The 14043-nt window shown below is 46.2% G+C and overlaps 1 protein-coding gene across 1 annotated transcript; it reads right to left on the bottom strand.

The window, feature by feature from the left end:
• Window positions 1-4482: 4482 nt before the first annotated feature.
• LOC106728828 (EKC/KEOPS complex subunit LAGE3) lies at window positions 4483-5820 on the bottom strand. Its single transcript, XM_014553673.2, has 3 exons — window positions 5461-5820; window positions 5013-5138; window positions 4483-4815 (listed from the first exon to the last, which is right to left on the bottom strand). Exons 1-3 carry the CDS (start codon window positions 5736-5738, stop codon window positions 4704-4706), a joined length of 516 nt encoding a protein of 171 aa, XP_014409159.1. The 5' UTR covers window positions 5739-5820; the 3' UTR covers window positions 4483-4703.
• Window positions 5821-14043: the final 8223 nt, after the last annotated feature.

Below are 14043 nucleotides of genomic sequence, written 5' to 3' on the forward strand. Positions count from 1 at the left end.
GAAGACAAAATTCATTGCATTGTCCGTCTTCATCAGAGCTCATGCGTGACAAAGTGCATTGTCAATGGCAGCAGTATTTTGAAAGGAATCTTTTTTTTTTCCTGAGCGATAAGTCTCAACAATAGGCTTAAAATATTCAGTAAACAATGTCGTAAATGGATGTGCTGTCATCCAGGCTTTGTGGTTCCATTTATAGAACACAAGCAGAGTAGATTTAGCATCATTCCTAAGAGTTCTAGGATTTTCAGAATGGCAAATGACCATTGGTTTCAACTTCAAGTCACCAGCTGCATTAGCCCCTAACAAGAGAGTCAGCCTGTCCTTTGAAGCTTTGATGCAAGGCATTGACTTCTCCTCTCTAGCTATGAAAGTCCTAAGTGGCATCTTCTTCCAACATAAAGCTATTTTATCTACATTGAAAATCTGTTGTTTAGTGTACCCACCTTCATGAATTATCTTAGGTAGAGCTTCTGGACAACTTACTATACCTTTTTTGTCAGCACTTGCTACTTCACCTGGACTTTGATGTTATGGAGAAGGCTTCTTTCCTTAAACCTCATGAACCAACCTCTGCTGGCTTCAAACTTTCCATTTGCAGCTTCCTCATCTCTCTCAGCCTTCAGAGAATCAAAGAGAGTTAGGGCCTTGCTCTGAATTAGGCTTTGGCTTAAGGGAATATTTTGATTGGCTGGATCTTCTATCCAGACCACTGAAACCGTCTCCATATCAGCAATAAGGCTATTACACTTTCTTATCATTCATCTGCTCACTGGAGTAGCACTTTTAATTTTCTTCAAGAACTGTTCCTGTGCTTTCCCAGCTTGGCTAACTGTTTGGCGCAAGAAGCCTAGCTTTTGGCCTGTCTTGGTTTTCACTGGGCCTTCCTCACTGAGCTGAATCATTTCTAGCTTTTGACTTAAAGTGAGATGTGTGACTTTTCCTTGCACTTGAACACTTAGGGGCCATGGTAGGTTTATTAATTGGCCTACTTTCAATATTATTGTGTCTCAGGGAATAGGGAGGCCCGAGAAGAAGGAGAGACAGGGGGGATGAGCCAGTCAGTGGAGCAGTCAGAACATACACAGCATTAATTAAGTTCATCGTCTTATATGCATGGAGTTCATGGCACCCCAAACAATCACAAAAGTAACCTCAAAGATCACTGATCACAGATCACAGATCACAATAACACATACAATAATAATGAAAATGTTTGAAATATTGTGAGAATTACCAAAATTTGACACAGATGCTGTTGGAAAAAATGGTGCCAATACATTTCCTCTGTGCAGAGTTTCCACAAACCTTCAATTTGTATAAAATGCAATATCTGTGAAGAGCAATAAAGCTAAGCACAATGAAAACAAGTATGGCTGGAGTGCTGGGCGCAAATAATTTGGTGTCTTTCTCCTTCCATCTTCACCAGCACCAGGGACAGGCAATGACCCGGGTAACTATGTTTTGTATAATAAAGACTTTGGCTGGTCTTTATTCTTGTTTCTGGGAGGTAACCTCTAAATCCTTGGAATTCCCTGAGTGATAAATTGTTATTTATGGTGGGCCTCTCGGACCACATCTGAGTTTATGCTAAATCACGTAACACATGGTGGACCCCTAGATAGTTTCAGGATGGGGGCTGGCCATGCTAGAAAGACCAATTATATGATTAGAGGATTGGGGCTTTGAGCCAGGAGACATCAACCTCCAGGAAAGAGAGGATGCCTGGAGATTCAGTTTAGTCCAGAGGACATGGAAGCTTCGTGTTCCAGACTCTCAGAACTTGCATCTCTTCTTTGGCTGGGCCTGATTTGCAGCATTTATAATAAAGATGTAATAGCAAGTATAGTGTTTCCCTGAGTTCTATGAGTTGTTATAGTGAATTATTGAACCTGAGGGAGTAGTGGAAACCCCCACATTTTTTGCCAGTTGGCCAGAAGTGTGGGTCATCTGAGAATCCCGGAGCTTGCAAATGTTGTCTGAAGTGAGAGGTGTCTTGTAGAGGACTGTGGTCTCAACCTGTGAAATCTGACCTAACTCCAGGCAGTTAGCATTGGAATTGTATTACTATACATTGGTCTTAAGCCATTATGTTTCTCTTAGGACTGGCCCAAGGTCTAGGCTGACCAGAAGGAAGTCCGCAAGTTGACCTGGCTCTCCCACCTAAGCCACATTCATCCCAATCAGTTTTATCAGTAACAAAGATGCTATTTAGGTCGAAACACATGTCAAGGGAGACATGTGAAATGTTGCGGACGGTAAAGGAAACCTATTTGAAAGAGGTGGAAAGGAACACTCAGCATCACTGGAAACGAGAATGACACCATGTCAGTAGAGAAGCGGCAGGGACAGTCTGGTCAGATATGTGAGGGGAAGCCCACCCAAAGAACACACTGAGCAGTGGTCTAGTATGTTGGCTTCTGGTAATGTCCATGTCACAGGAGGAAGACCCTGAGTTAACCAGACCTGCCTGAGGGTCTACGACAAGCGCAGAAGTGGGACACCCAGGTGGCTCTGACTCCTGCCTCCACAGACAATGCCATGATGGGCATCCCCACACATCCCCCTAAGGGGGTGGTGACTGTTCCCCAGGAGTAGAACTGCTAGGGTTTAGGGACAGGCACACTTCCTGATTCAGTCGTGCCGGGTTGCTCTCTGCTATGACTCCACTCCTGCTGTGTCCTGGTGACCTCTGGTGGTTTCCTCCTTTGGGACAAGCTTATTCATACCCCAGTAAATGAAGAGAACAAAACCATTTGGGGAGGAGGGGGAGGGGAAACGGGGCAGTGGCATGAAAGAGCTAAATTCTCACCTCCCCATCAAGAAGCGAGGTCTTAAAAAACGATTTTTTAAAAAGGGAGAAAGAAAAAGAACCTCACTGAAGCCACCACAGCTGCTGCACGCGGTCAGGTGAGACTCTCCATCACCGTCGTCACATCACGACCACCGCCACCATCCCCACCGACAGCACCTCCCTCCCTCCAGCCCACGTCAGGGTGCTCCAGGTTCTGTAAGGCAGGCTGTTCACCTGTGTGGAGTGACAGGGACCGGATCTGCCCTGCCACTTAACCTGAAAGAACTCCCTAGAACCAGGCAAAATACATGAAACACAGGCTGTGAAGAGGGTGGCTGTCGGGCGGGGAAGGACAGTCAGGGCTCTCTGGGAGACGAGAAAGGAAGAGGGAAGCCGTGCACTGGCCCCAGCTCACTGTCCCAGAGACCTTCCAGACGGAGTCCAGCCGGCTCCCTGGGTCTGGGGCCAGCCTGGTGGGCGGAGGACCGGAGAGGAGGGAGCCCTGCACCCGGGCAGAGGGTCCCACGGGAGCCCTAATGGAAACCTCCTAATTCAGGTGACATCATATATAGTACTCAGAGGGACCTTAATAGTGTGGAAAATATTTACTCCTACACTAAAAGCTGCTCTGCTCCCACAGATCAAATATTAAGGCAAGACTAAAAAAGATCAAACTGTTTCTAAGTAAGTTAACAATATTCAATTTTAAAAGTTCTGGAATATATTTACGGAAAAAACACTACCCAGCACCCAATAAAAAGGGTATGCCAAGAATCAGAGAAATCCAACCCATTAAAAGGAGATTGAAGTCAGTCAATAAAATACATCTCAACTGGAAAGGAAGAAGTAAAATTTTATCTGCAAACATGATTGTCTATGTAGGAAATCAAACAGAACCTACAAAAGAGTGACTAGAACTAATTAGTGAGTTTAGAAGAATGCAGGATAAAAAACATATTAGAGGAAGCTAAGTTCCCTGCCCAGACGCTTAACTGTCCCCGCAGTTTTCCTCACTCATCTCAAACAAGTCCAGTCAGCCTGGGTTTTTTCTCTTCTCAGGCAAACTAAGCTTTTTATTTTAGTAGGAAACCAACCCAATGGTGACAAGGATATTGGGAAATGAAAAATCTGGTGGTAGGCATATTTTCTAAAGAATAATTGTGATCAAGAGTCTTAAGAAAGGAATAGAAAAGTAAACATTGAGGTCAATATTTCTACCTTTTGGAATCTATCTTAAGGAAATAACCATTCATGGAACAAATTATATACATTAATTCCACTGAATCATTAACTATAGTAATAAAAAATTAGAAACAACTTAAACATTCAACAATTACAGTATAATGCATCTTATAGGCATCCATTCAATAACATGGTTTTGAAGAGCTTTTAGAAAACGTAAAAACTAATATGTTAAATGACAAGAAATTCAGGAAAAAATTTTAAACCCTTAAGTTGTTAACTTCTACATGTACGTTATTGTACATTTAATGTGCAAGTACAACCAAGAAAATATTTCAAAATGTTGACAGTAGTTAGTGGTGTACATAGGGCTTGATTTTCAGTTTCCTGAATTGTCTTCAATTACCTTGTACTACTAGAATATCTGAATTTCAGAACCTTCCCTCCAACACAAGGACAAAGATAAGAAAATCCAGAAGTGCATTAGCTGAAAAGAAACTGACACAAGGTAAGTAGCTCAATTTTATTTCCTTCAGTAATAAACATTTACACATCCTAGTTCTTATGCAACACAGGAACAAAGCAAATGAACCAAGAGACACCAAGGGCCAGTACAGGCAAAAAAGTAGATCCAATAACAAAGTGGCAATTACTCCAAGACTGAATTCCCTATACCTTGCCTAGTAGGGGACACAGCGTTAGGCCTCAGCTCTCTTTCCTCGGCCTAGGCTTAGGGGAGGCGGGGCCGAAAACGCCGAATATTCCGAATCACCAGGGAAAGATGATCAAGGAAGGAGTTGATGGCAGTTCGGAAGAGAATGGGGTCTTCAGCAGTCCATCTACTAAAAGTGAGGGAAAAGGAAAATCAGGTTAACGATGAGAAGAATCAGGTAGGTCCAGGCACCAGCCCCGTCCTTATACCTAGCCCGACAGCGCCTCCATCACAGCACTAAGACGGAGATCGGAGATCGGACCCCAGCACCAGTCGCTCACCACCCACCCCCTCCCCGCGCGCACTGCAGACTCTTCCAGAACTGACACAGCCAGGGCGCTGCCATTCACTGTAGACACCTGGACCACCCCTTGGTGGCGTCGGGCAACTGGGATCAGAGATCTTCGGGCCATGTCTGCCTCCAGGGGGGATCGGAAAGGTACAGTAAGTGTGCTGGGGGAGGCAGTTAAGGCACCATCCGCTACTGAATTTGCTAGCGTCTCAGGCGTCCTTACACCTCAGAGGGGGGCTTTTGCCCCAGGATGGTCAAGCTCCCTTCCACAACGTCGTAACACCCAAGCCGCCACCCGAACCCTTCAGTCCTTTTTCCGCACCCCAGGCTCCTCAGGCATGGGCAAGCCTGTCCTGCCCGGCTGCCCACTCCCGTTGCCCCTAACTGCCCCCCGCACAACCTTCTGTCCCTCCTGAGGCTGCCGCCATGCTCCCCGCCACCGCACCACTGCCCCTGCCCAGGGAGGCTCCTTGGAAAGGATACAACTCCAGCAGCTCACTTCCAGGCCCTACAGCCACGGGCGCTGCATCTCCAGCAGGTCCCAGGGCGCGCGGTGCCTGCTCAACCTGGGGAGGAGCAACAGCAGCTTCGGCCACTGCTCCTTCACTGCCAGGGCCGCCCTGGCCTTCCGGGCCACTGTGGTCACCCTTGACTTCTAGACTGCCTGAACTCCGGCCCTCAGGAGTCTGGGGGCTCTGCTGGTTGCCCAGGCCTCCTGCACCGTCCGTGGCACCCCTGGCGTCATCCTCTGGGGCCTGCATGCCGCACCGTCCCCCTCAGAGGCCAACGCGAACTGCTGAGACTGAGGCCACCTCCAGAAGCTCCGCCCCTTCGTGCGCAAGGATGCCCAGTGCGCCTGCGCAAACTCACCTCAGGCGAGCCTCCTGGCTTGTGATTGGTTGCCGCCCAGCCCGCCCCTCCGCCCACGGGCTGCCCAGGAGACCCCGTCGGCTCGGCATTGTCGCTGGAGAGACTGCGCTCCCTCACGAAGCCCCGCTCCTGAGCACTGCGCGCTCCCCCCAAGTGCGCCTGCGCAAATAGGCCCCGCCTTCCCTGGACCAGGCAGCTTGGAGGGGAGGCCAAGGATTGGAGTGGAGGGGGACACAGTGAGTCCAGAGGAAGGTGAGCAGGAAACTGGTGCAAATGTGGCAGCGGAAATGGAGTCACGCCATGGCTGACTTAGCCTTGAGGGGACACTGGCCACCATGGTTACAACTTGGTGTACACTGAGAGAAAGAAACTCTGTCACTATGCCTGTGGTCCGTGTGTGTGTGTGTGTGTTTAAGTTACCCCATCTGTAAATGGCCAGGGGAGGGTGGCAGGCTGGGGGACAGCGGATCATATGAAAAAGTCTCTGCGACTCTCAAACTGAAATTCTAAGAACAATGAGAATTTCTTAAAAACATGCTAATGAGCTCCTGTCCCACAGGCAGCCACCTTCTTTGGGCCAACCCAGAAACTCACTTCCCTTGAAGGCGGGCTATGAAAGAGGCCAAGTGCTCAGAGACACTACCAAGAGATTAATTAGAGCTTTCCACTCCCAAGGCCTTGACAGCATCTCCGAAACCATCTACTCCAGGCAATAAGGGCTACGGCCTTACCCCAAAAACCTCTCCCAACCCTCCCTAAGTAAAACCAAAAGTAAAACAGCAGGGGAAGCACATGGCTGCCAAGAAAATGGGTCTTCCCCAAATTGGGAGGTTATTACTGAAGGGTGCCTTCACTAATAACCATCGTACAGGCTCTACTCTCATGACCTCAACTAAACCCCAGTGCATCCTAAAGACAGAGCTCCAAATACCATCCCATTGGGGGTTAGGGCTTCAATATATGAATTGGGTTTGGGGTAGGCACTCAAACATTCAGTCCACAGGAGAGTGCTACTCAACTGACCCCACACATGTTCACATGAATATTTTTAGTGGGAAGCCAATGATTTACATGACCAAGCATCGAAACAGCATCTTTACTGACTGATAATCCATGTTAGCTGAAGTCAGAGGTATGACCCGAAGATAAGCCAAGGACTCACAGGGCCTCCCAGTTGAGGGACAGGATGGAAACAGTAAGCTAAGATTTTGTCACAGAAAAATTTTAAATCGATTCAAATCCAAATGCCCTAATTAAGCTCCTGGATTCTAAGGAGATACTGAGGTCACAATACCTGTGGTGACTGATGGTTATTCTACTTTCCCTCAACTTCCACTTGGTGTGTCCCCTCCCCTTCCTTTTGCTCCCTGCTATCCTAGCCAGTGGTGATGACTGCTCATGCTCCTGTGCCAGGCCCCGCCCCTCACATCTCAGGGCCAGGAAGTGACACAGGCCTTGTCTAGGTTGCTCTCTGCTGTTTCCAGGCCACTCTTCTACCTGCTGTGCTGGTTACTCTCCTTTGCCAGCCCTGTTCTCTCCTCTAGAGGCTGCCCCGAGCTGGCTGGTGTCACTCAGGAGGCTCCCTTGCTCAGGGTGCCAGTTAAGGAGATTGCTGATTAGGCCCAGGCTTGACATAGGGAAGATGCCCGCCCCTGGTGCCTGCCCATTCTTGTCGGCTGCAGCATGCTGGTAAACGTCCGACAACGGGCTCTCCAGGCAGCGGGCAGGGAGGTGTTAGAAAGTACGCATCCATACATATGTAAGTTTATTAGAATTCTTTTTTTTTTTTCTAATTTTTTAAATACATCTTGCGGTGGGGGGGGGATGAGGTTTATTTATTTATTTACTTATTTTAATGGAGGTGCTGGGGATTGAACCCAGGACATCATGCATGCTAAGCATGCACTTTACCACTGAGCTATACTTTCCCCCTTAGAATTCTGTTATAACTGAGTCACACAGAGAATGTGTGGCACACAATTTACAAATAGTAATAAAACAATAACATTCTTTATTGCAAATTCCACATACCTCTTGGAGTCTCACAGATTGCTTTAGTTAGCTTTTAGCCAAACTCTTGTTAACCATAGCCAATCTGTGGTCGCAAATGATGAAAGAGTGTGGTCCTCATATGAATATTGGTTGATATTTTCATTCATGTTAATGAGTATGGCAAAAATGAAACAGTGGAGACATATGGCAGACCTTCATACATTAATCAGTGACATGAGAAACTTCTCAAACAACAGTGTTGGAATACTGGAGAAGAGTTTCCTCAAATTCTTATGCTACTCACAATGGAACAGCTACAGATATGACATGAAATCGTAAGTGCATTCTTTCATCATTTCCTTAAGTCTAGGCATCAACAAAATCATAAACCAAGCCCTGACTTGTGGCATTTCCCAGTCTCCAAGGTATCAATACTCGAACCCTGGCCAATTTCAAACCACCAGCATGATGTCACTGAACACAGAGTTGAGAAGAGATGTGTACTCCCTCACCATTATACAGTATTTCCAATATACACACATCCAATAAGCAAAAATCACCCCCAGAGCATGGGTAACGGTAACCAGTGCTAAAACAATTAGAAAATGACTTCTGGAGATCTGTCAAACAGCACAGTTCCTATAAGTCAACAGTACTGCAGTGTAAACTTATAATTTGCTAAGAGGGTTTATCTTATGTTAAGTATTCTTTCTACAACTTCACACACACAAAATAATAAAAGGGGAAGGAGGAACTGTGCTTGATGATGGATATGTCTATGGCCTTGAGGGTGGTGATTGTTTCCCAGATGTATACTTAAGGCCCAGCTCATGGAGTGGTATATGTTGAATATGGACAGTTTTTTATATATAAAGCATATGTCAGTGAAGTGGTTTAGAAAATAAAATAAAATAAATTCTAATAATGGCCGCATTGAACACTGCTCCCAGATTTCTGGCAACTTAACACTCAGCTCCCCAGAGCCCGCATGAGGCAGCTCCCGCTCAGCACTGCTGGTCGGGTCCCTTCCCCTCCTCGCACATCTCCAGACAGTCCTTTCGTTAAACGCCCCTCGGTTCAACACTTTTAATCTTCCTGCTGGTGCCCCGACTAGCACTCCAAGGGTAGATGCGGGCATCTGAGCATTACTTGGGGCACCTCGTGTATCAGTCAGGGCTCATTTGCAGATACCTCAAACCTGTCCGGCGGGTTTTACCCAGGGAATCGAACACCGAACCAGGCGCTGGCTTTACACGGGGAATTGAACACACAGAACCAGGTGCTTACAGAATCATTTAAAGAGCGCCAAGAATGGAATGTAGGCTGAGCTCTGGGGACGACCCAGAGCGCCACAGAACTGACCTCTCAAGGGAGCTGGTACCCAGGCCACAAGGAAGGAGGAGAATCGGCAAGCTGCTGACCCCACCCGTGGTTCTGGGAACCCCTGCCTCTGGCGATGGTCCAAGTCCCAGGACGTTGGCTGGCTTCCAGAGCCACACTGCGGCGGCTAGACCCGCACGGGCCACAAGGCAGGAAGCCTTGGACCCAGGGGCGTGCTGCCGAACCTCTAACAATGGGCTCCCCAGAGGCTTCACGGACCTCCGTGGTGTACACACTCCCACCGCGGCCGATTTCGGGCTACCAACGTGACGTCACCGAACGCCGAGCTGCAAAGAGATGCCACCCGTCGGCTGTCCGAGGTGGCGAAGCGCACCACTGCTCTCACCCTGCCTCTCACCCCACACAGACACTCTGATGCTCACACGGAAACCCACGTCTCCGTGACTCCCGGCAAGAGCACCCAGAAGCAGATTTCCGTCTCACGTGGCCTTCCAGACCACATGTGAGTGCGACGAGCTGGCCAAACTTGACCGCATCCAGAATGCCAGTTCCAAAAGGGCCCAGGGAGATGCAGCTTTTATTTCTCCAACGTGTGCAGCAGAAGGAGGCTCACCACACGAAGGCTGGACCAGAAGCTGAGGGGCCAGGCCACAGAATCCACCACAGTGCTCCCTTTGACTCCTCCACATCTATACCTCTGCTTTTAATACGTAGTAACAGCAAACACTCACTACGTTCCAGATGCTGTTTCAAGGGCTTTAACGTGTGTTAATCCATCATGCAAGCTTTCCGACAACAATGCCAAAGTCAGTCTCCTGTCTACCACGATGCGTCTCTCCTCCAAACAAACACAAACACACCCACTGTCTCCCCGACACCAGCGGCTCACAGTCTTACCCTTCTCAGTGGGGCGCGCCTGCCACCTCTAGTTCATTCATCGTATCGTGGGGACAGCCTATAGGCCGTGGATTGAACTATGAAGTTAACTTCCACCAACTCATCCGCTATAAAACAGCAGAGGGAAGTTAGGGAGAGGAGGAGGAGACCGGCTAACGCAAACTTTTATAACGTATGAAACAAGAAATAAAATGGGCACAAGCATTACAGTCCTCGTTTCTGCAATTAGGCATGAGGCCAGAGGTGGTATTTTTCCATTTCTGCCGTGGACTATCCATTCCCTTGTACCTATTGCCCTCAGCCAGCATCCAGCTGATCAGCATGGGGTGCGCCAAGCCGTCATTCCTGAGGGGCTGAGCCCTTGCGGGTCCCGTCCAGAAGGACTTGCCCCCACCTTCCGCCAAATGTTACTGTCCTACGTAGTGGTACTAGGAGGGACTCCCCCAAATTCTCTGGGTCCCAGGCACGCCTTTCCCCAGCCCTGCTCCGTAGCAGCAGGGCTCTCCTCTTGATCATCAGGCTCCGTCACCCCAGCCAACACCACGACGCCCTGGCTCGTTGGTTCAGTAGCGCACGGAGCCCCAGATGGCCAGGGAAATGCCTCAGATCTAGGTCTGTGGAGCCTCTGTGTGCAGACTGCGATGGTGACTAGGTCTTGAGTAGGTCCATGGACGGTAGCGTGCCGTGCTGGAAGCCATGGCGGGAGGGAGGGCAGGTCCATACACAGAAAAGGAGTCTATTCCAGAGAGAAACACTTGCCACCCCCCTGCATGAGGAAGGGGTCTAATATAAGCAAACTTCTTCCAGGTAGCTGGCTGATTTCTTTGAGGGATGACTCCATATATGGGACTCTACTTTTGGTAGGTTGGGCACGCAGTAGTAATAGTACCCAGGTCAGCCTTGCTGAGGTGAAGACCATGTTGTTGAGTCCATGCATAGCTTCCACTTGTGTCCTCCACGTCCTCTTTTTTCACGAGCCCACCAAACAAGAATTGGGCAGCTGGGAAAAGGAGGTGACTGACGTCCACAGAACAGATCATCTTATCTACCTGACTATTGAAAGACTCCCCTGCGGTGGCTACTGCTTGGTGAGCATTCCCAAGGGATGCACATTTCCTCACTCTGTGGGCCCATTCCTGGAAATCCAGTTGTACGTCTCTTTCCCAGCCCACCTTGCTGTCAATTTTCCGGTCCTCTTCCTTCAAAGTCCTGACCATTTTAACAAGCTATCACATACTCCTCAATGACCACAGTAGGTACACACTTTTATCCACCTCCTTCCAGGCAGAGTGAACAACAAGATGCACTCCTTGAACTTGTGCCCATAGAGAGAATTGTGAAAATGTGTTGAATGTGGCTTAAGCGGTCAGCCCGAACTGACTAACACACACAACACACGCAAATAAACACACACACACACACACACACACACACACACACACACACACACACACACACATTTTGCCTTTCAATCATACTTAAGTGTACAACTGATTAGCATCAATTATACTCACAAGGTGGTGTAACCACCACAACTATCTGTTTCCAAAACCTTTTTATCACCTCAAACAGAAGCTCTTTAGCCATTAAGCAATAACTTTTTATTAGCATAGTCCCCAGCTCCTGGTAACTTCTAATCTGCTTTCTCTCTATGAATTTGCCTATTTTATATATTTTATATAAGTGGAGTCATACAATATTTGGTCTTTGTGCCTGATCTTTTACTGTCTCTATAGTTTTGTCTTTTTAATTTAACAACGATAGAGTCATACACTATGTTACCTTTTCAGACTGGCTTCTTTCACCTACCAACATCCATGCGCAGTTTCTCCATGTCTTTTCATAGCTTGGTAGCTCATTTCATTTTATGGCTCAATAATAGCCCATGGTAGAGATATAGTACAGTTTGTTTATTCATTCACCTACTGAAAAACATCTTCTTTGCTTCCAATTTTTGGCACCTATGAGTAAAGCTGCTATAAACATTTGTGTGGAGGTTTCTGTGTGGATGTAAGCTTTCAAATTTGTTGCATAAATACCAACATGTAAAGGTCTTGTCTGACAGGTTAAGAGCTTGGAAGTTGTCACTCCTCTCCTGACAACAAATAAAAAGTTGAATAAACTGAAAAGCAACAACTCTTCTTAGATCCAGCAGAGAACAGAGGTTACCAGGGAAACTGCTGCTCCAAAATCTGAAGAGATGGATGGAGAGAGAATCACAGCTTCCTAGGAATCAAAGATGCTGCTGGATCCTGGTAGGAACACTGAGACGATAACTGAGAAGGACTTGTAAAAGGACATCCTAGAGACACAGGCTCACTCACTAATAGCAATCACTTTTCTTTTTATTCTCTAGAAGAACTATTCTGGATAATTTGTTTTTAAATATATTGAAATGGGTTTATTGATTCAATTGTCTTACTATTTTTGACTTTTTGCTGTACCCATAATTATGTCTTTTCATTCCTAACATTTTTATTGGTAACTTACATCTTTTTTCTTTATTGATTTTCCAGCAGATTGCCTTGTTTGTTTCTATTTTCAAAGATGCTGGGTGAATCTTTTTTCCTTTAAAAAAAATTTCTTTATTAATTTCCTTAATTTCCGTCTTTTAAGCTCTCATCTACTTTTTTTTTTTTTTTTTTTGGCTTCACTCAGTTCATTTTTAAAACACATAGATTTGAAGGCTTAACTAATTAGGTTTTAGTCATTGTTATTTTTCCTACTGTGCACAAAGAATGCTGCCTGTCATTTCAGTAAACAAAGGATGTTGTAGCCATCAAGCCATCAAGCCATCAACCACTGCAGCCGCCTCCAACAGTGCCCTGTGAGGGGAATCTAGGATGGAGAAAAACAGGATACTGGCCCCAGATGCATATCAAAGGAATAGTTTCAATAAACCCAGACTCTTGCATTCTTCATACATAGAAAAGCAATAAAAATCTTAACTTGAGATGTCTGTTTTTGTGATTAGCAGTAATCTTTTGATGTTCTAATACTTCTTTAAGCAAAAACTCCTATATATCATGGCTCCTCCCTTACCTCTTTGAAACAGTTCCTCAGAACTATCCAAGGTTGTTTCCGGGCTATAGTCCTCAGTAAGGTCCTCGAATAAACGTAAGTCTCAACTTCTAGGCTGTGCATTTTTTCAGTTGACCTATAACATTGTGTAAGTTTACGGTGTGTAATGTGATGATTCGCTACACACATACATTATGAAATGATTACCACAATAAGGTTACTTAGCACAGGCATCACCTCGCATAATTACCATTTCTTTTTTGTGGTGAGAACATTTAAGATCTACTCTCTAAGCAACTTTCAAATATATAATACAGTATTGTTAACTATACTCAACATGCTCTACGTTAAATCCCCAGAACTTCTTCATCTTATAACCTCCTGGTTATAACCTTTATTATGACCTTTGTTCCTTTGACCAACATCTCCCTATTTCCCCCACACCCCAACCTTTGGCAACTACTATTCTATTCTCTATTGCTGTAGGTTCCACCTTTTTAGAATGCACATATAAGTAAGATCATGCAGTACAGTACTTGTCCCTCTCTATCTGAACTTATTTCACTTAGTTTAATACCCTGAAGATTCATCCATGTTGTAGCAAATGGCAGGATTTCCTTCTTCCTCGTGGCTGAATAATATTCCTCTGTGTGTGTGTGTGTGTGTGTGTGTGTGTGTGTGTGTCTTATCACATCTTATTGATTCGGTCTCCTTACTGTTATTGGTCTGTTCATATTTTCTATTTCTTCGTGATTCAGTCTTGGTTAGTTGCCTGTTTCTAGGAATTTATTCATTTCCTCTAGATTATCCAATTTGTTGGCATACAGTTGTTCATTGCAGTCTCTTATGACCCTATGGACTTCTGTGGTATCAGCCGTAATGCCTCTTTCGTTTATAAAATTTCATTTATAATTTTATTTATTTGAGACTTATCTCTTTTCTTCT

Source organism: Camelus ferus, chromosome X, assembly GCF_009834535.1.
Source record: "Camelus ferus isolate YT-003-E chromosome X, BCGSAC_Cfer_1.0, whole genome shotgun sequence".
NCBI lineage: Eukaryota > Metazoa > Chordata > Mammalia > Artiodactyla > Camelidae > Camelus > Camelus ferus.

Excerpts from the sequence above, each read along its gene's own strand:
- LOC106728828 (XM_014553673.2), bottom strand. The coding sequence starts at position 5,738 with ATGCAGGCCCCAGAGGATGACGCCAGGGGTGCCACGGACGGTGCAGGA. Across the intron at positions 5,139-5,460 it reads GGAAGTGAGCTGCTGGAGTT|CACACTTACTGTACCTTTCC; the intron begins GTATCCTTTCCA and ends TGCCTCCCCCAG. Across the intron at positions 4,816-5,012 it reads AATGGCAGCGCCCTGGCTGT|TAGATGGACTGCTGAAGACC; the intron begins GTCAGTTCTGGA and ends CCTCACTTTTAG.